Here is a 23,604-nt window from a genome sequence, read left to right on the forward strand (position 1 = left end):
GTAGGGGCGCCTGGCTGGTTCCGACTTAGACCGTGTGACTCGTGATCTCAGTATTGTGGGTTCCAACCCCACCTTGGGTGTAGAGGTTACTCAAAAATAAAAAATAAAAAATAAAAAGATGAGCACGTGACTCCAAAGTGCCCTCCTCCCAATATCCAGCAGAGAGGCTTGGCCGGCCCGCAATTGGGCCGCCCCTCTGCCCAGCGTTAGCCAATGAAAGCGGTGGTGTGGAACGCGGGTGGTTTCCATGGGAGCCCTGGAAGAAGGAGGGGTCAGAGGTTACCCAGCAACCGGGAGATGCTGCGAGGCCCCGCCAAGCGGTCGGAAAGTGCATTCTCCCAGAACCCGGGGAATCCGCGCTGACGGATCCAGGACAGAGGCAATTGCTATTTGCCACCCTAATCCCTAGGGACCCTAGGCCCCAACCCAGTCATGACGTCTCCCCTGTGCTGGGCGGCCTCCACCAACATCCCGACTTCTCAGGACCAGGTTTCAACCTCCACCAAGGTCAAGGGCAGTCAGACTAAGGCTCAGCACCACCACTCCCAAGTGAAGGGTGTGGCCCGGGCCTGGCTCCCACTGCATTCCAAGGCTGGACACCTCCATGCTCGCAAGGGGAAGTCCGCCGTGCACACGCAGGTGGCAGAGTTACAAAGGAAGATTCAGCTGTTGGGTAAGATGTCTTGAAAGGGCACAAAGAATCAGGACAGGGGTCAACGGTGTCCTTCCAGCCCTCCGACCCCAGGCACGGTGGACAAGGGCCTTCCACCGGCCTTCATCCAGGTGACCTGTTTCTGGAGGCAAAAACTCATACTTGTGTGTGGTTTTCCTCATCTCTCTTATGAAATCTTTCGTGGGCTCAGAACCAACTAAACTGTGTTTCATACTTTTGTGTAATTTCAACTCTTCTACCACGCTTGGGGGGGGGGGAGGGGTAAAGAGCAGAGATTCTAGAGCCAGATTTTCTGGGTTCAAATCTTGGCTCTGCTCTGTATAAACTGTTTGATCTTAGGGGACTATGAGTAGCCTAATTGCTCTCAGTTTCTCTATTCGTAAAATGGGGATAATAACACTACAACCCCATAGGTAGTTGAAATGTATAAAGTGCTTAGAACAGTGACTGCCACATAGTAAAGCACTATAAAGTGCAAACCGATGTTTCTCAATGGAAGAGGGCCATTTTGCTCCCCAGTGGACATTTGGCAACGTTTGCAGACATTTTTGATGGTAACATTGTTGGGGAGGGAGGGGTGTGATACTGGTCTTCTAGTGGGCAGAGGCCAGGGATGCCGCTCAACATCTGACAATTCATGGGATAGCTCAAAACAAATAATTATCCATCCCAAATACCAGTCATGCCAAGGTTGGGAAATTCTGATGTGAACCATTACGAGACCTGTTTCGTTATTACTAGAAAGTAATCTTGCACAGTAGCTGAAGGTATGGGCTCGGGAATCAGACTTCTTGTGGTCTTGAACAATCCAATTAGCCTGAGCCTCATTCTCCTCGTCTGTAAATGGGTATGATATGGATATGTACCTGTTGACATATGGTATTTGAGACCTGGAAAGTTCTTTGCCCAGCACTGAGTATATAATAAATGCTCAAACTGTTGTTATAATATGAAGTCAATGATAACAAAAACAGCTTCCCTCTGGAGAGCCCCCAACCCCCTATGACACTCTGCTTGTGTACCTCGCATGACCGCAGAGGGTGACCGGAAGGCCTTTTACGAGAGCACCCAGTGGAACATCAAGAAGAATCAGGAGACCATCAACCAGCTCCATGAGGAGACCAGGGTGCTGCAAGTACAGCTGACGGACCTGCTCCAGGTGAGGGTGCTGAAGCAGGCGAAGGGTTTCCAGGAGTCAGGGCAGCATCCCCAGGGGGCAGGGCACTGCCTCGGGTCGGGGTAGTCCGGGCGAGCGGTGACTGGGCTCCTCTCCTTGCAGGGGGATGAGAAAGTGGTCCAGGCAGTGATTCGGGAGTGGAAGTCAGAGACGCCATCCCTGAAGAACAGAACAGGACAGGTTTGTGCCACCCCACTCCACTGACCCTCCCCTTTCATTTCCAGCTTGTGTCCCTTCCCCGCTGGACTCCCTGGCTCATCTCACCGTCTCGAATCCTTTCTCCCCACCAGCTGGCGTTCACGTATTCGCTCAACTAATCTTTATCACACACTGACTGTGTTAGGCATGGTATTCGGTATTGGTGACTGTGTAGTCAAAAAAAGAAAAGAGAAGAGAAAAAAACAGACCAATCTCCACTGCCCAAACTTCATATCCTAGTGGGGAAAAGAGAATGAAGGAAAACAAAAACACCAAGAACAAATGCAGAAACAAAGGAATTTCCAGTAGTGACGAGAAATGAATAAAGTAGATAGATAGGGGCAGAGGTTTGCATCTTATTTTTTTTAAAGGTTTATTAACTTACTTGAGAGAGAGAGTACACAAGCAGGAGCGGGGGGGGGTGCAGAGGGAGAGGGGAAGCAGACACCCCACTGAGCAGGGAGCCCGATGTGGGGCTCCATCCCAGGACCCCGAGGTCGTGACCTGAGCCGAAGGCAGACACTCAACCAACTGAGCCACCCAGGCGCCCCAAGGGGTTTGCACTTTAGATTGGGGTGGAAGTGGGGAGTGAGCAAAGCCCCTTCTCTCTAAGAAGTTGATATTTGAGCTGAGAATGAGACAGGCAGGAAATGATTTGAGGAAAAGCGATCCAGGCAGAGGGAACAGCAAGTGCAAAGTCCCTGAGGTAGAAAAAAGGGAGTAGAGTGTTGGAGACACAGGCCTGGCCAGTGTGGCTGGATGGGAGTGCATGAGCGGGGCTCTGTAGGAGATGGGGTCAGGAGGGTCAGCAAGGGGGCACTTGGGTGGCTCAATGGGTTAAGCCTCTGACTACAGTTCAGGTCAGGATCTCGGGGTCCTAGAGTTGAGCTCTGCATCGAGCCCTGGAGTCTGCTTGTCCCTCTGCCCCTCCCACTCATGCTCTCTTTCTCAAATAAATAAATACAATCTTTAATTAAAAAAAAAAAGAGGGGCGCCTGGGTGGCTCAGTTGGTTAAGCGTCTGCCTTCGGCTCAGGTCATGATCCTGGAGTCCTGGGATCGAGTCCCACATCGGGCTCCCTGCTCAGCAGGGAGTCTGCCTCTCCCTCTGACCCTCTTCCCTCTCGTGCTCTCTCTCTCTCATTCTCTCTCTCTCAAATAAATAAATAAAATCTTTAAAAAAAAAAAAAAGAGGGTCAGCAGGGAGGGGCTGAACCTTCCAGCAGGCTTAGCTGGCCAAGACGAAGAGTTCAGATTTTATGACGTGAAGTGTGAGGAAGAAGTGGGAAGTCAGGTGGAGGTCCTCCAGGTGAAGATGGTGTTGGCTGCACTAGACAAAAGTGGTGGAAATAGGAAGAACGAGGTAGCTCTGGGAAAAACTTTGAAACGGAACAAAGCATTGCTAACGAATTGGATGTAGGTGGGATGGAAGAAGAAAAGGTGAGGAGGACATCGAGCTTTTGGACTTGAGCATCAGGAAGGATGAAGCTGCTGTGTGCTGGCATGGAGAAGATTCAAGGAGGGCAGACTTGGGGAAAGATCATGGACTCAATTTTGCACATAATGATTTTGAGGTTCCTGTGGAGACGCCTGGAAGGTGGTGTAGATATGGGTATATGAGCCTGTAGTTCCGGGCGTTGGGGTGGGGGGTAGGTAAATTTGGATGTTTTCAGCTCTGGTGAGTTTTCAAACCCTGAGCCTAGATAGGTCCATCAAGGGGGTGGGTGTGAACAGAGGTGAGAAGCGCCTGAGGCTGGCCAAGGAAATGGAGAAGGGGCAGCCAGGGTGGAAAATTGGGGATTGGGGCATCAGCCGGGTCAGATGCCGCTGAGCCCAGGGAGATGAGAAACAAGATATGGGAGAAGAAGGGGAGGAAGGCTTAGGTGGGGGGGTTCAGGCTGCCGCTTGGGCTCACCTCCCTCCAGCAGGCCCTGGAGCACCTGGACCACCGGCTGAGTGAGAAGGTGAAGCAGCTGGACGTGCTGCGGCACCAGGTGGGGGTGCGGCAGAAGTGGCTGGACGAGCTCCAGCTGCGGTACAGCCTCCGCGACCTGGAGATGGCAGAAGCGCAAAATGGCAACACAGAGGTGGCCAAGGTGAGGCGGTTGAGGAGGGGTGGGGGCTGGGGGCGGAGATCCTGGGGAGAATTTGAGAGGGGAGGGGACTCAGCCCAGCCTTGCTTCCCTCTAGACCATGCGGAACCTGGAGAACCGCCTGGAGAAGGCCCGGATGAAGGCGGAAGAGGCCGAACACATTACCAATGTGTACCTGCAACTCAAGGCCTATCTCCAGGTAGGGACCAGGGAGGCTTGGGGGTGGGGTGGAGGCCAGTGGGAGGGCCAGCCTGCCGAGGGACATCGGTCAGAGGCCTGTCCCACCCCCCCCATCCCCATCCCCCAGGAGGAGAGCCTTCACTTGGAAAACCGGCTGGACTTCATGGAGGCCGAGGTGGTGAGGGCAAAACGCGAGCTAGAGGAGCTGCAAGTGGTGAACCAGGAGGCGTTAAACGCCCGGGATATCGCCAAGGTGCCAGCCTGCCAGGCCCTGGGGTTCCTGCCCAGACGCCGTGGTCTCCTCTTGGCCCCAGAATCTGAACCCCAGCTGTCCCCAAGCTCCTCCCGCCTATCTCCCAGGACCCCGCAGCCTGGCCCAGCTGTCTGAAGTTGGGCTGGCTGCTCCGGCCCTGAGCCTCGGTAGGTACCAGCTGGTCCTGCTGTCCTCCCGGCCCTTCCTCCAGAACCAGCTGCAGTATCTGGAGGAGACCGTGTTCCGAGAGCGCAAGAAGCGTGAGCGCTACATAACCGAGTGCAAGAAGCGCGCGGAAGAGAGGAAGCTGCAGAACGAACGCATGGAGCGCAAGGTGGGCGTACCCAGGGGTGCCGGGGTGCAACTCCAGCCCGCCGCAGCCGAGACCTGGCCCTGCCGGTCTGGCCGCACCCCTGCGTCGAGCAATACCCTAGACCTTCCCGGCTCTTAACATTTCTCTGGACTCGCCCCCACCTCCGCTTGATGCCCAGGGCTCCTCCCCCTTCCCTGACCCCGCCCTCCCGCCATCAGTTTTCCTTGTTTGGAGGAGCCTCCAGACCGCCCCTCACTCACCGGTCATCCCCATCCATCCCCACCTGATGACCACACCGCCTCCTAAATCTGATCCTGCCTCTAGCCCGCCCCTTACTCGAGGCCACGCCTCCTCCCTTGACCCCGCCTCTTTGTCTTGCCTTGAGGCTGCCCATCGCTGACCAACCCTTTCCTGCTCTCCTGACCCCAAGCCTTTACCCTGGCTCCCCAGGCGGGCCCCCCCCTCCCGGCCCCCTGTCCTGCTACCCCTCTCTGGCCTCTACCCTAAATCCTTGCCTGAGAGCTGACTCCCACCCCGACCTCAACCTGTGAGCAGACCCAGCGTGAGCACATGCTGCTGCAGTCCGACGATTCGACCCAGGACAGCCTGTGCGCCAAAGAGGAGCTGAGGCGGCGCTGGAGCATGTACCAGACTGAGATGCTTTTTGGCAAGGTCAAGGACGCCACCGGCGTGGCCGAAACCCACGTGAGTGCTGCCCTCTAGTTCCGTTCAAACTGAGTCCAGGCCAGTGAAGCCAACACACCCAGCTCCCCTTTCTGCTGGCTCAGTTCCTCAGCACACAAACCTGCTCTATTCGTAGAAGACACTCCTCCCTCCTCCAGTTATTGCCCCGTCTTTCTGCTGCTCCTCACAGCAAAACCCACACGAGCTATCTACCCTCGCCATCAGTCCCTCTCCTGTTCCCTCTTATGCGGGTGCTAACTTCCTTGGTGTGTCAGCTCTGTGAGAACTGCGAGTTTGGTCTCTCCTGTGTCTCCAGTCCCTGTAACATGGTCTGGGGCACAGTAGACTGCCCAGTGCCGCTCTCAGACCCTGACAAGCCGGGCCCCTGCCCTGGGTCCTGTGCTTTGCAGCATTTTCCTTGCAATTTGCTAAGACCTTCATGTTTCCCGCTGGCGGATACTGATCCCACTGGACCCCAGTCCAGTTTCTCCCCTTTGGGCACTCTCCCACTGCTACTTCTCCCATAGGGTAACCCCGGACGAGTTCTGGGACTCCGGGCTAGGGGGTCATCTGGGGCACTGTGGCCCAGCACCTTTCCCGAAATTGGCCTGGTGGGCAGAGCGCTCCCGAGATTGGCCATATTTCCTCAGTGGGTTGGGCGAGATTCACCGTCACAAGGTGGAGGGCAGGCTGATTTTGGAAAGCAACGATGCTCACTGCTACCCTGCACCACATGACGATTTGGGCTGATTGAAATTCCTTATATGGACAAGGGCCCTGCAAAAATTATGTCGGGGGCTGCACATCCTTGAGGCAGCTCTGAGTCTGACTCCCAGAGTCCCTAAACATCATCACTGCACAGAAGCCAACCAGCTTAGGCCATCTGCCCTGCGTGCCCAGGGGAAAGGAAGAGGGGGTGCACGCAGGCCTGCCCAGGCCTCCCTCTGACTGGGGCTGGGGGGCCTGCAGGCGGTGGTGAGGCGGTTCCTGGCGCAGGGCGACACCTTCACGCATTTGGAGACGCTCAAGAGCGGTAACGAGCAGTCGCTGCTCAGGCTGAGGCAAGAGAAGCAGCGGTTGCAGCGCGAGCTGGAAGACCTCAAGTACTCAGGGGAGGCCACGATTGTGAGGTGAGGCCCCGGTGCCCAAGGGAGAGATTGCCCCCCCCAGCCCCCCACCCCCGCTCGGAGGCGCTCCAGTGGTGACCTCCCCGCTGCCTGTAGTCAGCAGAAGCTGCAAGCTGAGTTGCAGGAGCGCCTTAAGGCGGAAGAGCAGCGGCGCACTGAGGCACAGGATCAGCTGGAACGTGCCAGGCGGGCGATACAAATGACCAAGGAGGGCCTTGAACACCTGGCCGGCAAGCTGAACCACATCACACTAGTAGGCCTCACCCCCAGGAAGCTCAGCCCAGAGCCTCCCACAGCCCAAGGGGGGTGGGGGGTTCCTGGCCCTACTCAAGGAGACCAACCCTCTGCCCTGTCCAGGATGCCAGAGGCCCGCCTACACTCCTCTCCACCCCATGTCCCTGCGGGGAAACCCCGTTACTTCTCAAGGGGCTCAGGACTTCAGAGACCCTGTTCCAGCTTCACGGAAATGTCCCACCTTGCCTCCCCACTCCAAACCTCAGAGACCCCACTGCAATACTTGGGCGGCCTGAGACAGGCGGAGCCCCACCCTGGCCGCAGCAGAGTCCCATTTCTTCCGACAGTCATCCCCGAAATGAGTTATTACCCCCTTTCCCCACTAAAACCCTTCGTTCCACCCAGTGTCCTCTGTCTCTAAGTTCAGAGGCCCCGCCCCACAAGGGATAGCACCAACCCTGTTGGTGGTCCCTCACCTTCGAAAGCCTAGCTCACCGGACGGGGGGCGGGGGGGGTAAAGTCCCGCCCCCGGTGGAACACGCCCCAGGGGCCCGCCCCCTCCGGGATGACTCGGCTCCGCCCCCGCCGCAGGTGGACGGCCGCTTCGCCGGAAAGGTGCTGGATCCCCAGGCAGCTGACTATCTGCCAGACCTGCTGGGCCTCGTGGAAGAAAAGCTTCTCAAGCTGCAGGCACAACTCGAAAGCCACGACGTGCCAGACATGCTGCGCCATCTCGCCGACCAGGAGGTGCGAGTACAGCCAGAGGGCGGGGCTGAGGATGCCGGGGCTGGGGCAGAAAACCGGGGAGCCAGGGCCACCCCTTGGGAGAGCAGGGAGGCGGCCTATGGGTGGGAAATGAGCTTTAGGGACAACGTGTGAGGTTTGAGGAGCCAGGAGAGCTTCCAGAGGGTCCGCACGGCCAGTGGGCAGGGCTGGGGATTGTGTGCTGGCGGGAGTGGGGGGTGGGGGGCGGAATCAAGGGGCGGGACCCCAGAGATCAGGGGCGGTCTTACGGGTCAAAGGGGCGGGGCTGGGTATCCGGGAGCGCTCTAAGAACGAGTAATTCAGCTGGCCTCGAGAAAAACTAAACTGGAGGAGTGGGCAGAGGTGTCACGTGGAATCAGGGTCTATCCTAGAATGGGCTAAGGAGGAGGGGATACAGGACTTCCCTGCAGCCTCTACCCCACCCACTCTCTTGGTTCCCGCTCCCTCCCTCCCCCAGTTCTACTCCACCCTGGAGGGGAAACTGCCCGTGCACAACACCCGCATCGCCCTGCCCCTTGCCAGTCTCAAGGACAAGTTCTTCGGTCAGTACGGTCAGGGAGAAGAGGCGGGGCTGGGGGCCCAAGCCAACCGACGGAAAGTGGTCTGAGGCCTGGCGTGGGGCCAGTTTGGGGGGTGGGGCCGAGTTCGGGCCGGGGGGGGGGTGGTAAAGGCTGGGAAGGGAAATCTGAGCCAAGAATGGGAACCCGGATCCCCGCATTGCCCTGCGCAGACGAAGAGGAGAGTGAGGACGAAGACAACGACGTGGTGAGCCGTGCGGCGCTTAAGATTCGTTCCCAGAAATTAATCGAATCCCGCAGCAAGAAACGCAGTCGCTCGAAGAAGACCTAGACTCACCCTTGCGTCCACCTGGCGCTTCCGGGCCCCTGCGGAGCTCCCAACCCCTCTGGGTCCAGCCTCAGGCTCACGGGCCCCTTCAAGGGCTAAACGCAGGCGGGACAACGGAGCAGAACGGGCGGTGGCGCCCGGAGTAGAGAAGGGGGCCGGGCCACCGGATGTTCCCACAGTAAATCTTCCAAGGCGAGCCTGTGCTGGCCTCAGAATCGCGCAATAAAGGTCACCAACCAGCCCCCTGCGTATTTGCCTCTCCTTGACCCTGCACCTCTGCAAAGACAGCTGCCCCTAAAATCCAGGGCCCAGACTCCACCTTCTCTGACCTGGGGAGTAAGGACTTCCCATCAGCTGCGGACACAGATTGAACACCCACACGTCCAGGATAATAAGAGTTACTCCCACACCTGGAGTGAAACAGCCCTCCCCATTTGAGGACAGGGTACTCTTCTCCCCGGGACGCAGACTGGCCCCGCACTTAGCTACACACACTAGCACACCCCCACCTGGAGACACAGAAAAGAACCCTTCTCTGGGGGAGAGAGGTGTCCTTTCTCCTGGGCACAGATTGATAGACGCCTGCAGGGAGAGCCGGGACCTCACCTCCGTGGGCCTGGGCTGGGCGCTGGGGTCCCCAGCTGGGGGCATCCGAGAGCCACGGGGCCCGCCCCGCCCCTGCACGGCCCGGTCGCCCCGCCCTGCCCCGCGGGCCCCAACGCCTGGCCACTGCCTGCTGCCCGTTGGCCCTTCCGCCTCACTCAGCCGGGCCGAGGAGCGGGACGGGCACGGGCCATGGATCGGACAGCGGGCAAGGAGCTCGCCCTGGTAAGGGGACCAGGGGTCCCGGACCCCACATCCCTAGCGACCCTGAGGTCCAAAAACCCCAGGTCCCCGCCTTCCGGACCCTATCTCCGCGCAAACCGGACCCTTCCTACCGGCCCAGGAGTCCCAACCTTGGGCCTCCTGGCCCCTGCTCCCAATGAAGTGGCTGATACCTCTTAGGGATGGGGGGCGTCTCTGAGCTCATCTACGGGAGGGGACAGAGACAGACTCCGTGAGCCTGGACCCTGGGACGTCCCCAAATGCCACTCCATCCTCTCAGGACTAGGGAGGAGTGTGCCCGCGGCGCCGAGGGGACTGCCCTAGCCCGGGACCCCGCCCCGAGTCTCGCTGAGTCTGACCGGGAAGGGGGGATGGTGCTAGAAGGCCCGGCTTGAGTCCGTGCGGGAGCGGGCGGCCGATGTCCCGGGGCCCGTCCCCTCGCGGCGCCCTGAGCGGGTCTCCGCGTCCAGGCGCCGCTGCAAGACTGGGGCGAGGAGACGGAGGACGGAGCCGTGTACAGCGTCTCCCTGCGTCGGCAGCTCAGTCAGCGCTTGAGCCCTGGGGCAGGGCCCGGGGGCAGCCAGGTGAGGCCGGGGTTGGAGGGTGGAGCGGGGCGGGAGGCGACCAGGTGAAGGCGGGGCCGAGGGGAGGGGCCTGGAGGTAGAGGCGAGGGCAAAACCGAGGGGCGGAGCTGAGGCCCGAGGGAAGGGCAGGGCTTACAAGCACCCAGGTAAGCGTCGAAAAGCCCCTGGGGGCGGCCAGGTGAATGGGGGGGGGGGGTCGATGAATGCGGCTGCCCGCGGGCCGCCCGGTTCCGCAGCGGGACCCGGGGACTAAACTGGACTGCTGGGCACAGGTCGGCCAGGTTTAGTGGGGCGGAGCTGGAGGGGAGGGGTGGTCTTTTAGAAGCCGCCGGGTGAGAGCGGCCTGGGGTGGAGGGCTGGGAGCAGCCTGGGACCGGGAGCGGCTAGTGAAGCGTGGCTGGGGAGCTGGGAGCAGCCTGGGAGGGCCGAGTGAGCGAGGGCACGGGGCGGGGCCCGGGGGGGCGACGGTGTCCAGGGCGGATTGCGAGGGTCATTTGGGTATGGAGCATAATCTTGAATCCAGGAGGCGGGGTTCAGAGAAATGGGCAAGATCAGATGCAAGAGCGGTACTTAGCGATGGGCGTGATTGGAAAAGGGGTGCTCTGGGGGCCGCTCCTGGTGTCTCTTTGCCGCCCCCTTGCCCGGCAGGCCCCCAGCCCCGCTGCGGATGCCTTCCTCCATTACCGCACGAGCAAGGTGCGGGCGCTGAGGGCGGCGAGGCTGGAGCAGCTGGTGCGGGAATTGGTGTCTGGAGACCACGAGCAGGACCCGGGCTTCGTGCCTGCCTTCCTGGCCACCCACAGGGCCTTTGTGTCCACCGCCCGTGTGCTGGGCCTTCTCCTGCCACCACCACCACCGCCCCTGCCTCCAGGGTCAGTACCGACGGGAAATCTCCGTGTTCCCACCCCCAGACTCTCACCTGGGTGCTCGATCAGGCATTCCCTTGCCCCTAAGCAACCCCCTAGCCACCCTCTTCATCTGATGGCGGAGTTGCTTTTCCCAGGATAGAGATCAGGAAGACAGAGGGAGAAGGTCTGCGTGTCAACAAGAATTTAAGGTTGGTCTCCCATAGGTGAGGGTGGGGGTCCTAGAGGTCCAAGGTCACGTCCGCGGTGTAAGGGCTCCCAAGGTCCAGAGCTCGGGGCTGGTCTCTGAGCCGCCCCCCCCCCACTCTGGCCAGGGCTGTGGTGTCCGTGCTGGGCTCCTGGCTGCGGGATCACCCTCAGGATTTCCGGGATCCCCCTGCCCACTCGGACCTAGGCAGCGTCCGCACCTTTCTGGGCTGGGCGGCCCCAGCAGGGCCTGAGGCCCAGGAAGCAGAGAAGCTGCTGGGAGATTTCCTGGAGGAGGCTGAGCGAAAGCAGGAAGAGGAGCCGCCTGAGGCATGGGCAGGTGAGGGGCAGGGGGCCTGGAGCAGGCCTTTCCCTGCCTGATCTGTCCTCCAGGGGCCTTCTCCCCTCACAGAGTGACAGATCTTGGGCACGGTTCTTAACCCCGTCTGAGCCTTAGTTTCCCCACCGGTATAATGGGGGTATTGACCCTTTGTCTAACATAATTTGTCTCACACTCCCCCCTACACCTCCATCCTACCTACAAAAATACTCTGCCATTGGGTCAGGATGCCCTATGTTTCTAGCTACAACTCATTCCATTGCTACTTACCTTAGGAGCCACAGAGACCTGGGTTCCAATCCCAGTTCTGCCATTTGCTGACTGTGTGACCTTGGATAAGTCACTTCCCTCTCTGAGCCTCTGTTTCCTTATCTGTGAATTGGGGGTGATAATAGTATTTCCCTCATTGACCTCTTTATTCATTCAACAAATAGCTACTGGCTCTTGGCATATAACTGGACAGGAGCTCCCAGTTCCCTAGGGAAGACAACAGTAAACCAGTAAATAAGAAAACAATGAGGGCTTGGCGAATAGTATTATTTTCATCATTGTTGTTATCACTGATTCTTACTTATTCGAATCTACCACTTAAAGTGAAAAGACATAAGAACCCATACTGATATTTTCCTGTAAAGTATCAGCAAACTATCTGGTCCTTTATAGAGTTTGCCAACCTCTGTTGTAGAGAGCTTTTGGGGAGAGGGAAAAATATCTACGTACTTCATTCAGGTCTTTGTTCAACTTGTCCCTTTCTCTGATCTCCAAACAAATATATCCTCCCACTCTGCATCCTTGCCTGCCTTATTTTTCTGCCTAGCACTTATTGGCCTTGTCCCTGGCTCTGTCCCCAGAGGCAGGAACAACCAAGATTTGTTGATTGAATAATTGCATCCTGCTTATAAGGTATCATCTTTCATCCATCCGTGTTTGACCTGATCCCGATCTCAAAAGCATCTAAGTCCCTAATCCCTGGCCTTTAATCCTCAGATTAAAGTGGCCACATTCCTCTCTGCTTTACAAAGTAGCAGCCACTTCTTTCTCCCTGGTGACAAAAATCTCAGTTATTTATATATATTTTATCCCTCTGTCTTCCCCCTTGGTTTTTAATGTTCTTTCTTCCTCTGCAGGCAGAGGATTCCACCAGCTGATTCCAAGTCACTAGAGCCACGCAGTCCCATGGCGTAGCTGCTATAACTGCATTATTGAAATTGAACTTAAAATAAACATTTCAGTCCCTTGGTCACACTAGCCACGTTTCTAGTGCTCAGTAGCCACACTGGACGGCACGGGTAGAAAATATTTCCACCATTGTAGAAAATTCTGTCAAAAGTACCACCCTAGGATATGAGTTCTTGAGGTCAGAGGAGTACATGAACATTCACTGGACACCTACTGTGTGCCCTGCTCTGGAATATACTTTTATTTTAACATCTTTATTTTGGGATTACTTTTTACTATGAAAAATTGCAGACATACAGAAAAGTAGAGAGAATAAAGAATATTCAGACACCCATTGCTCATTTTCAACAATTATGAATTTGACACAATTTTTTTTCAGGATGATTTGAAGACAAATCCCCAACTTACGTCACTTCACACGTAAATACTTTGCTACCCACCTTAATTAACAACTTTTTTTTTAGATTTCTCTTTTAACAGAACCTCGTGTGCACAACCATTTCCAAAAAATCAGCAATAATTACTTAATATAAAAAATTACCCAGTCCTGGAGTGCCTGGGTGGCTCAGTGAGTTAAGCGTCCAACTCTTCTTTGATTTTGGCTCAGGTCATGATCTCTGGGTCATGAGATCGAGCCCCGAGTCAGGCTCTGCACGCTGGGTGTGGAGCCTACTTAAGATTCTCTCTCTCTCCCTCTCCCTCTGCCCCTCTCCACCCTGCTCTCTCTCAAAAGAAGAAAAACAAAAACAAAAAAACCCAAAACCCAATCCAAATTCAAATCCCCCCATTGTCCCTAAATTGTCTTTTTTTTACAGTTGTTTCTTCGAAATCCAAACATCTATTCAAGACACTTGGTCTTTCATTTCTTAGGTCTCTTTTATTCTATCACAGTCTCCCTTTGTCTTTTGTTTAATGTCATTAAGGGGAAAAAAAATGGATCATTTGTCCCGAGGAGTGTCTCGCCTTCTCCATTTACCTGTTTGCTGTCTCATGGTGACATGTTTCATGTTGGTGAACAACACTCGTAATTTCCAAACAAAACAGAGTCCAGACTTTGGCAGTTCTTGCATTCCTGGAGCCAAACTAATGAGTGTTTATGAGCAAGATAGTTGGGTTCTAGGTGCAGATTATGGTAAACAGGTTTTTCAAGGACACAAGTGTCTTGGAGGGACGCTTGGAGGCCGAGCGAGGCACAAATTCACTGTGCAGGTCGGCCCCCTTGTGGCAGATTTCAACTTCAAAATGTCCCCTAGGGGGCGCCACCATAGAATCCCACTACGGAAAAAATCATTCCTATTATTGAGTACTTTATAACTGCCTAGTATGTGTGATCTCTGATTTTTTTAAAAATCCAGATGAAGAAATCAAGGCACACAGTGGTCAAAGAGTTTGCTTTAGTTCACATAGCAAGCCCGGGGGACAAGTTTGGATTTGAACTTGGGACTGACAATAGCCTTCCCTTAACTACAAAGTTATACCACCTCTCACCACAACAATAGGGCAGACAGATCTTACTTTAATATAGGTTCAAAACCAAAAACACCTCATTTCTCCTCTAGCCTTTAAGCACCTGGTTTCAAATCCCTGCCCTGCCATTTCCTGAAGGTGTGACTTAGCGTAAATTGTTCCTGCCTTAGTTTCCCCATCCGTGGGAGGTGGATAATAGTACCTCCCTCACTGGGTTAGTGTGCTAAATCACCTAGGGTGGATTATCACCTTAGGTGCTAAATGAACATTACCATTGCTCTGACACCCTTAAAAATACCCGGGGAGGGGCGCCTGGGTGGCTCAGATGGTTAAGCGTCTGCTTTCAGCTCAGGTCATGATCCCAGGGTCCTGGGATCCGGTCCTGCATCGGGCTCCCTGCCCAGAGGGGAGTCTGCTTCTCCCTCTGCCTCTCTCTCTCTCTCTGTGTCTCTCATGAATAAATAAACAAAATCTTAAAAAAAAAGAAAATACCCGGGGAGGTTCGGTTTTGCAGATTAGGAAAGTGAGACTCAGAGACTCTAAGGAACCTGTCCAAGGTCACACAGCCAGTCCTGGATTCAAACTTGAGAGTTTTTAACCCCCCCCCCCATACTCCCTCAGGACCTCCTGGAGCTACCCAGACCCCCCGCCCAGACTCCCCGGAAGGCTGCTCAGAAGAGGAGGAAGGACTGGTGCGGGAAGGCCCTGAGCTCCTAGACTTCAGTGTAGATGAAGTGGCGGAACAGCTGACGCTGTTGGACGCGGTGAGCACCGGGGCGGGGCGCGGTTGTGGGGCCGATTCCGCCGAGCACAGTCCTACCCACCTCCCCACCCTCCCCACCTCCCTCCACGCAGGAGCTCTTTTCGCGCGTGCGGCCCTGCGAGTGCCTGGGCTCCGTGTGGTCACAGCGGGACCGTCCAGGGGCCACGAGCGCTGCCCCCACGGTGCGCGCCACCGTGACCCAGTTCAACATGGTGATCGGTTGCGTGCTGGGCTCCGTGCTGGGAGAGCAGGGCCTGGCCGCCCCACAGAGGGCGCAGCGGCTGGAGAAGTGGATCCGCGTCGCCCAGGTGCGCCTCCGCGGGGAAGGGGACGTGGGGGCGGGGCATGGCGGTGGGGACGAGGCCTGGTGAGAGGCAGGGGACAGGAGGCGGAAGGCAGAAGACAAGGGTCTGGGATTGAGGGGAGGATTGGGGTTAGGAGGTGCCCCTAAGGGAAAGCCTGGGAGGGGCCCAGGGCTGGGGGCGAGGCTGCAGAGGGACCCTGGGTGGGTCTAGGGATAAGAGTATGGGATGGGGGATGGGGTAATGGGGAGGGTGGGTGGGAGGAGGAACCAATGCCCAGAGAAGGTGCCGGTGGTCCCGAGAGGGACTGGGTGGGGACGGGTCAAGAGCCTCAAGGCTGAAGAAGAGAAAGAAACGCGCGGGGGGGGCGGGGCAGGAGAGTGGGGGAGTGGTAAGGGAGGAGGGGAAGGGGGTAGATACCCAGGGTGATACCCAGGCTGAATCTGGTTCGGGGAGGAGAGATCTGGGTCCAGGAGGGATACTGTGGGCACGTCTAGGGCTCGGGTAGAAGTAAGGAGTGGGGACAAAGGAAGCCAAGGTGAGAGGTAGGGAACGGAGGGGCAGCTGGGGGAGGGGCTGGGGCTGCAGGTGGGGGAGGGTCCGGGTCCTGAGGGGCGAGACTGACTCCTGGGAGCTTGTCGGCCAGTCCGTAGGGGTCTGACCTGGGTCAGAAGTCTCGGATCAAAGATGAATCATAGCTGGGGGTCAGGCGTGGGGTGTCACCAGATTCACCCCCACCCCCACCCCCACCCCCCGCAGCGCTGCCGGGAACTGCGGAACTTTTCCTCGCTGCGCGCCATACTGTCCGCCCTGCAGTCTAACCCCATATACAGGCTCAAGCGCAGCTGGGGCGCCGTCAGCAGGTGAGGTTGGGGCGGGGGGAAGGGGGCTTGTCGCTGAGGTGGAACGTCCTCCCCAGCGCAGCTCTGACCTTCCCAGCCCCTGACCCCTGACCCCTCTCTTGACCCCCCCCCCAGGGAACAGTTATCCACTTTCAGAAAACTTTCGCAGATTTTCTCCGATGAGAACAACCACCTCAGTAGTAGAGAGATTCTTTCCCAGGTAAAGATGGGTGTGGACCCCGAGGATCCCAGGCCCAAAAAGGGAAAAAGGGGACCTGGGGCCGGGCACCACTTGTCATTGTCAAAACATTCAGTGTCCTTTCGCTCCACCTCAGTGATGACCTTCCCCTTGTTTGTGGGCAGCACCCCTGTTTTACTGCCTCTGCTTGCCCTCATGATAGCTCACGCTCAGTGACTGCCTTATTTATTCATTCAACAAATACCGGAAGTTACACGGAAAAGGTCACTTGAGGCCAGAGTCACAGCAAAGAGTAAAGTGTAAAAAAAAAAAAAATTGCACTAGGACTCGACTTTGATAAGCAAAACTGAAAATTGTCTGCCAACAAGTTGGACTTATTGTAGGCAAGATTGAGATTCTAATTGTAATTAGCTGCTGGTTCTTAGGGTGAATCTAGAATAGATGGAATGTGAAGGCTGTTCCTTCGGTCCAGAACATTCTTCACGTTGACCTTCTGCAGGTTTTGCTCCGCTTGCCCCTTTATTGCCCTTACCTCTGCCTGCTACCCGTGGAGCTTGGTTGTTGCTGTCTCTCCCTCGCTAACGTCGGCTCTAGGAGGCCAGGATTTTTGTCTCTTGCTCACTGCTGTCTCCCCAGCACTCAGAACAGTGCCTGGCCCAGAATAGCTGCTCAGTAAATATCTGCGAACGAATTAATGTCTCAAGTAAGGATAAGAGGTCAAGGAAGAGGGAGCTCTGAATTCAGCACCTGCTGTGTGCCAGGAGACCCCACCATGAACCAGGTGGACAGGGTTCCTGCCCAGGGGGGAAATCAGGCAGTAAATAGGGAAACACACCGTGCGTTAATAACTGCCTAGCAATTATATAATTAATTACCAGACAGAGCGATGCTATGAAGACAAGGTGCAGGGCATTTCCAGGGGATGGATGACAGGCCTGTGCCTTGTTCAATATTCCTTGGGTTTGGCCTTTACAACCCGCTGGTAGTTGCTGAAAGCAAAACAGGCGTATATGCTGGGTCTTGAGGCATCTTCCCCGAGGGAAGGGTCAGAGAGACTCCAGGACTGCTCACTTCTTCCCTCCCCCCAGGAGGAGGCCACCAAGGGCCCCCAAGAGGAGGACACCCTCCCAGGAAGCCTGCCCCCAGTGAGTGAGGTGGTTTGGGATGGGGGCCAAGCAGGATCCTCACAGAATGGGGTGGTACGTGATGGGGTCAGTGACAGCTGAAAGTGACTGAAGTTCTGGGGACCACAGAAACTGCCCCCGGGCCCTGTCCCCTACCTTGGCACCTTTCTCACGGACCTGGTTATGCTGGACACAGCCCTGCCGGACATGCTGGAGGTCTGACCCCTGGCCCTTGACTCCTGACCCCAGCACCACTTACCCTCAGCACAGTGGGCCTCCTGACATCCCACCCTTGACCCTGCCCGCACTGCCTACCCCAGCCCCCTTAGGGCAGTGGGGCTCCTGACATCTAGCCCCTGACCTTGACCCTCAGTCCTTGATTCTGGAGGCTCCAGTTCAGACAGAGTTTGCCCCCAGGGGGATCTCATCAACTTTGAGAAGAGGAGGAAGGTGAGTGACACTGGGGTGGGCATGGGGGCTGGGGGTGGGGCGGGGGCGGGTTCTGAGAGGCCGCCCCCTCAGGAGTGGGAGATCCTGGCCCACATCCAGCAGCTGCAGAAGCGATGTCGAAGCTACTGCTTGAGCCCCCGTGCACCTGTCCTGGCTGCCCTGCGCACCCAGCGCCAGCTCAGCGAGGAGCAGAGGTGACCCCCCCCGCCCCCCCCATGGCCCGGCCCAGCCCCCACCCTGGCCGATTCTGGATGGCACACTAGACCCACTTACCCCATGTACGTCTCCAACTCCTCAGACACCCTCCAGGGCCCTGACCCCCATCCTATGACCTTGCATTTTCTGCAGCCCCAGTGAGGGCCCCAGTTCACCTCTGACCTCAAATTCTGACCCCGTCTGACTCTCTGACTTCAGCCTTTCATGTACGACCGGCCATTCCCCTCACCTGTGCCATCTGTTCTCCTCCCCCCGTCCTGACCCCGTCAGACCTGTGACCCCATTTGTAACCCCAGTCTGACCCTCTGAGCCTAATCGCTGTCCCCCCCAGTTCTGAATAACCGACTCCAGCTTTGATGTGTGTCTGACCGCCCAACGCCACTATCCCATTTGTTTCTTTTCATTCTGTTGAATCCTTTACCCCAATCCTTGACCCCAATGATTACTTGACCTTGAACTCTATCTATGACCAAATTTTACTCCTCAGTCCCTCTCTGCGAATCCCTGTGTGCCCTGCCGACCAAGCCATCCCATCTCATCCCTAATAAGACCCCGATGCCATAATAACCCCTCCATTTGCTACCCTGACCCTGACATTTGGTGCCCGCCTCCCGCCGCTCCCCCCACACACCCGCAGTGCAGCTCCCAACTGATCCTGCCTTTCGTCTCGTTCCTTGCCGCTTCCTGGCCCCAACCCACCCCAATGTGCACCTTGGCTCCTCAGCTACCGAGTCTCCCGTGTCATTGAGCCACCCGCTGCTTCCTGCCCCAGCTCCCCACGCATCCGGCGGCGAATCAGCCTCACCAAGCGCCTCAGTGCGTGAGTCTTGGGGTGTGCCTGGGGAGTGAGGTGGGCAGAGACGGGAGGCTGCTCCTGGGCCTGGGTCTGGGCTCGTCCTCATGCCTTGTCTCTGTCTTTAGAAAGCTGTCCCGAGAGAGGGGCTCATCCCCTGGTGGGAGTCCTGGGGACCCCTCCTCCCCCACCTCCAGGTGAGCATCCCAGTGAGTGAAAGGACTGGAGACGGCAGGGTCAGAGGTCAGGGCAGCCACTCGACCTCAGGCTCTGCATCTCCCCCAGTCTGTCCCCAGGGTCCCCCCCATCTAGTCCTAGAACCAGAGACCCTCCTCCTGGCAGTGCCCCGGCCTCTCCAGGGTCCCAGGGCCCCAGCACCAAGGTACTAGGCCTGCCTGTGTGCATGTGGGACTGTGGGCGCCCGGGGCTGTGTGTGCGCATGCGCGCGTGCGTGCATGTGTGCGTGCGTGCATACATGGGGTTTCACAGCCAGGCATGTACATAAGAGACTGTACACATGCTTGGCTGAGCACTCTTGAGTATCTGTCCAGGAGGCCGTGTGCATCTCATGGCCCTACGTGAGGGACTGTCCCTCAGTCTGGCTTATGCACAGATCTGGATGAGTCAGCTCACCCACAGGGCACTCCAGGGTGTGATTATACTTTTGCAAGGATATGCATGTCCCCAGGAATTGGCATGCCTAAAGGCGACACATGGGCATAAATATCCACACTATCCATGGGACCCTGAATGGGGCTGTTCACGGACTTGTGGGTGTACAACAGTTACGAGCATATATGTGTACTTGCTGCTGTCTGTGCACACAGGATTTCTTGTGTGTAAAGACAGCTTTGTGCTATGTTTACAGTCATGTGTAAATTTGTTTTTGTCACAGGGCACGAAGGTCTGTATGTGGTGGGATTGCACAGATGTGGGCTTGTGAGCGCACCCTAATTGCCTGTCCCCAAGCTCCGCTTTTGCAGGGGGACATGTAACTCTCCCACCACTCAGCACCCCCCTCCACACTGCCTACAGCTGCCCTTGAGCCCAGACCTGCCGGGCTCCCGGCCCTTGACTTTGCCCCTGAGCAGCTCCCACATCTCCTTACCGGGGCAGCAGGGATCGGAGGCCCGAGTCATCCGCGTCAGCATTGACAATGACCACGGGAACCTGTATCGGAGCATCTTGGTGAGGGGCGGGAGCCGGGAACCTGCTGGGGCAGCCCTGCCCCCTGGGGCTTGGCGGTCACACCTCACCACCCACCTTCTTTTCCCAGCTCACTAGTCAGGACAAGGCCCCCAGCGTGGTGCAGCGAGCCCTGGAAAAGCACAATGTGGCTCAGCCCTGGGCCCGGGACTACCAGCTCTTCCAAGTCCTTCCTGGGGACAGGGGTGAGCAGGGACTGTGTGCAGCCTGGGCTGGGGGTTAGCTCGGAGGGCAGCAGACTGACTAGGGTCAAGGCTGGCCTAACAGGGCCAGGAGGTGGCTCTGACAGAGGAGGGGGAGGATGAAGCGGGGTGTGGGTAAGAGGCAGGAAAAATTTGTGCCTCGATTTTGCAGGGTCATGAGGTTGCCCTGGCTGTGTGAGTGAAAGGGGCAATATAGGTGTCTTAGGATTTATGGGGAAATGAAATTGTCCAGGGTCAAATGGGAGAGGGAGGAAAGGAGGTTGTCTTGGCTTAAATTTGTAGGATCATGAGGTCGTTCAGGCTCAGCCTGGTGGGGTAGGAATCTAAAGGGGGTCTGGGCTTGAATTTGTGAGGAGATGAGCTTGCCCCGCCTCAGCAGGGGGACTCCGAAGTTATCTGCACTTGGCATGGGAGAGGGCCACATGGTATTGAAATTCAGGGTGGGGAGCATGATGTCGTTCAAAACAGACACAAGTAGGAGGTCACCCAGTGCTGAAGAAGGAGAGGCAAGAGGGTGACATGCAAAAGGATATGACATGAGGTTGGTGGGACATTAGGAAGGAATATAGGAGGCTGTTTGGCTTCAGCTGTAAAGAGTGAGGGCCACAGATCGTATAGGCTGGACGTAGGAAGTCAGATGTTGTCCAAGTTCATGGTGGGAGCAGCATGAACTTGGCTCAGAACTGGCTGGGGGAAGGGTGGGGGAGCAGGAAGTCATTTGGGATGGGTGACCTGAGTTGGTCCCACCTTGCAGTGCGGGTTGTCTAGATTCCAGAGGGAAATAGCAGGAGGTTGCCCAGGCGCAAGGTGGGAGAGACATGAGGTTGTGCAGGCTTTGAGTGGGAAGTTGTCTGCGTTCCCAGTGAGAGGAGAATAAGGTTGGCTTAGTGCTGGCTGAAGGGACCCAAGGTTCTGCAGAACAGACAGGTGAATGGCAAAAGGTTACCTAGGTCTTTTGTGGGGAAAGTATGAGGTTGTGCAGGCCTTTGACCATCATGTCCGCCCTGGCCAGAGCTCCTGATGCCTGACAACGCCAATGTCTTCTATGCAATGAGTCCAGCCACCCCTGGAGACTTTGTGCTGAGGCGGAAGGAGAGAGCCCAGCACACAACCACGGTCTCCTCAACCTGAGGGGGCCCCCTTCTCCCTCTAGGTCACAAGCCCCAGGGCAGCTTGAGGCCTAGCTTCTGTCACCATGGAAGTGGGGAGAGGGTTCCTTTCCCAGAGAGGTCCCATTGTCCAGTAAAGCCCACTGTACTCTGTACCCCATGACCCCCCACCTCCAACTTTAGCGCATTGGACACCATCTCTCTGACCCTCCTGGCACCAGATCCTTATTCCAGAGCCATCAGCCCACGGGCGGCCGGGTGAAGAGCTTCATCCCATAAACATAGAAGGCTGGTAGGGTGCTGGGGGGCGGGGGGCAGACCCTTCCCCAGAGAAATCTTGTAACTGGCGGAAACACATCAGAACTGACAGAAGTGGATGAAAATAGTGACCAAAGTTATGAAACAGGTCTGTCTTGTCTATTCTGAGCCTGGGTCTTACATCCTCTGTTACGATAGAAATTAAAAACCAAAACTAAAACCTGAAAAAAATCTAAGAGTCTTGCGAAAGCGTTCGGGTGAGACAGGACCAGATGCGGAGGGTCGAGGGACTGTCACACACATGGGGGTGGGGACTCCCCAGCATTTGGGGGCGTTATGCTTCTTTTCTGCCACGTATATGGGAGAGTGAAGAAATGAAAATCCATTGGGATCAGAGACAAATACCATCACCCATAAGTCAACAGGGTGTGGAGATGAAAGGAGAGGGGGGCACGGTCTCCCTGTACTGGGGTAGGGAGAGGAAACAGAGCAGGCAGAGACAAAGGGAGCCATAGGGCCACCTAGGACACAGTCATAACCAGCAACAACCACAATCAACGATAATGTGTTCACTGAGGAGGAACTTCTACTCTGTGCTGAACATCAACTAGGAGCTTTATAGCTCACTGTTTTTTTAATTTCTAAAAATTATTTAAAAGATTTTTATCTGTTTATTTGAGAGAGAGGGAGAGAGCACGAGCAGGAGGGAGGGGCAGGGGGAGAGGGAGAAGCAGACTACCCACTGAGCAGGGAGCCTGTCACGGGACTCGTTCCCAGGACTCTGGGATCATGACCCAAGCCAAAGGCAGACGCCTATCTGACTAAGCCATGCAGGTGCCCCTTTATATCTCACTGTTGATCAGGGGTCTTTGTGCTTCAAGTGTTCAAAAACCCAGTCCTGGGGTACCCGGGTGGCTCAGTCGTTCAGGGTCTGCCTTTGAATCAGGTCATGATCCCAGCGTGCTGGGATCGAGCCCTGCATCGGGCTCCCTGCTCAGCAGGAAGCCTGCTTCTCCTCTCCCACTCCCCCTGCTGTGTTCCCTCTCCCTGTCGCTCTTTGTTAAATAAATAAATAAAATCTTAAAAAAAAAAAAAAAGGAAACCAATGGCTCGTGTAAATGAAAAGTTCAGTGGGTCCAGCTTCAATCACAATTGGATCGAGGGATTCAAAAGATGTCATCAGGATTGTGCTGCTGTCTCTGGGCTCTGATTTGCCCTGAGAATGAGACTGCGTCCACCCCCCACCTTGCACCTTGCCAAATCCAATCACCCTCTGTGGCAATAGAACAACCCCCGATTTTCAGCTGGCCACCCGAAATAGAAAACGTTTCCAGCCTCCCTTGCAGCAAGATGTGGTCATGTGACTAAGTCTTGGCCAATGGGTGTGGGCAAATTCTTTTTCCCCAGGAACTTCGGGTAAAGTCCCAGGATGGAGGCTCATTGGATCCATTTGGGTCACATGCCCACCCTGAGCCAATCACGGTGCTCCAGGAAATGGAGTGTTCTGACTGGCTAGTCGAGGGAGGGCAGGCGCAAAAGCACCCCAGGCAGGTGTACCCCTGTGGGGGTGTTTACCCTAGTTTGAGAAGCTCAGCCCAAGCGAAAAGCTTTCACCGTGTGTACTATAATTACTTTCCAGATTAAAAGAACTGCACATTCCTCGTAAAATAAAATCCCAACAGTAAAAATATCCCAAGAGTAAAACTTTTCCAAAGAAATCACAAATCTCAACATCCAGAATGTATGTTATTTTACCAATACAGGATCATATGGTACATACTGTCTGGCCGCACTGCCTAACACCGTGCAAACACTCAACCGCCAGTCACTATTAGGATTATTTATTCCCACCCAGACTGGGAAGAGATGTTGATTAGCAAGATAATAGCAGTATCTTACATTTTTGGAATATTTGCTATGTGCCAAGCCGGGTTTTACAGACATGAAGGCTGAAGCTCAGATAAGTCACCTGCCTAGGGTCATACAGTAAGAAAGTGTGTCTGCCACAGAAACCGGCACTGTTCCTGACCCCCAAGTGGCCGCGGGGTGGGGTGGGGGGCCTGAGGGCCCCTGGGGCCTCCCGCGGGACCAGCAGGGCGGCCTCCTCCCGCTTATCTCAGCCCTGGCTGCGTGTGGTCCCGCCCCCTCGG

At 56.2% G+C, this 23,604-nt stretch overlaps 2 protein-coding genes across 8 annotated transcripts; both read left to right on the top strand.

Annotated features, from left to right (window-relative positions):
* Window positions 1–432: 432 nt before the first annotated feature.
* On the top strand, window positions 433–8,733 carry ODAD3 (outer dynein arm docking complex subunit 3). Of its 6 annotated transcripts, XM_088017200.1 has the most exons (14): window positions 433–673; window positions 1,711–1,832; window positions 1,953–2,030; window positions 3,973–4,143; window positions 4,238–4,339; window positions 4,448–4,573; window positions 4,785–4,907; window positions 5,442–5,591; window positions 6,540–6,700; window positions 6,794–6,992; window positions 7,055–7,077; window positions 7,516–7,678; window positions 8,154–8,238; window positions 8,427–8,733. In XM_088017200.1, the coding sequence occupies exons 1-14, from the start codon at window positions 433–435 to the stop codon at window positions 8,543–8,545; spliced, it is 1,863 nt and encodes a 620-aa protein (XP_087873326.1). In that variant the 3' UTR covers window positions 8,546–8,733. The 6 variants fall into 6 exon arrangements, with proteins under 6 accessions (XP_087873326.1, XP_087873322.1, XP_087873318.1 ...); XM_088017196.1 differs by lacking the exon at window positions 7,055–7,077 and having other exon boundaries at window positions 6,794–7,010; window positions 7,523–7,678; XM_088017192.1 differs by lacking the exon at window positions 7,055–7,077 and having other exon boundaries at window positions 6,794–6,954; window positions 7,452–7,678.
* A 604-nt stretch (window positions 8,734–9,337) lies between these two features.
* On the top strand, window positions 9,338–21,218 carry RGL3 (ral guanine nucleotide dissociation stimulator like 3). Of its 2 annotated transcripts, none has more exons than XM_028088736.2 (19): window positions 9,338–9,370; window positions 9,838–9,951; window positions 10,600–10,823; window positions 10,955–11,008; window positions 11,132–11,343; window positions 14,611–14,753; window positions 14,845–15,060; window positions 15,814–15,917; window positions 16,032–16,116; window positions 17,184–17,240; window positions 17,349–17,435; window positions 17,637–17,669; window positions 17,742–17,863; window positions 18,610–18,705; window positions 18,807–18,875; window positions 18,946–19,060; window positions 19,714–19,866; window positions 19,955–20,069; window positions 21,100–21,218. In XM_028088736.2, exons 1-19 carry the CDS (start codon window positions 9,338–9,340, stop codon window positions 21,216–21,218), a joined length of 2,151 nt encoding a protein of 716 aa, XP_027944537.2. The 2 variants fall into 2 exon arrangements, with proteins under 2 accessions (XP_027944537.2, XP_027944538.2); XM_028088737.2 differs by having other exon boundaries at window positions 18,964–19,060.
* The last annotated feature ends 2,386 nt before the right edge of the window (window positions 21,219–23,604 follow it).

This window comes from Eumetopias jubatus, unplaced genomic scaffold (genome assembly GCF_037043125.1).
Source record: "Eumetopias jubatus isolate StellerSeaLion01/CBP00866 unplaced genomic scaffold, mEumJub1_p1.0 scaffold_1, whole genome shotgun sequence".
Lineage (NCBI taxonomy): Eukaryota > Metazoa > Chordata > Mammalia > Carnivora > Otariidae > Eumetopias > Eumetopias jubatus.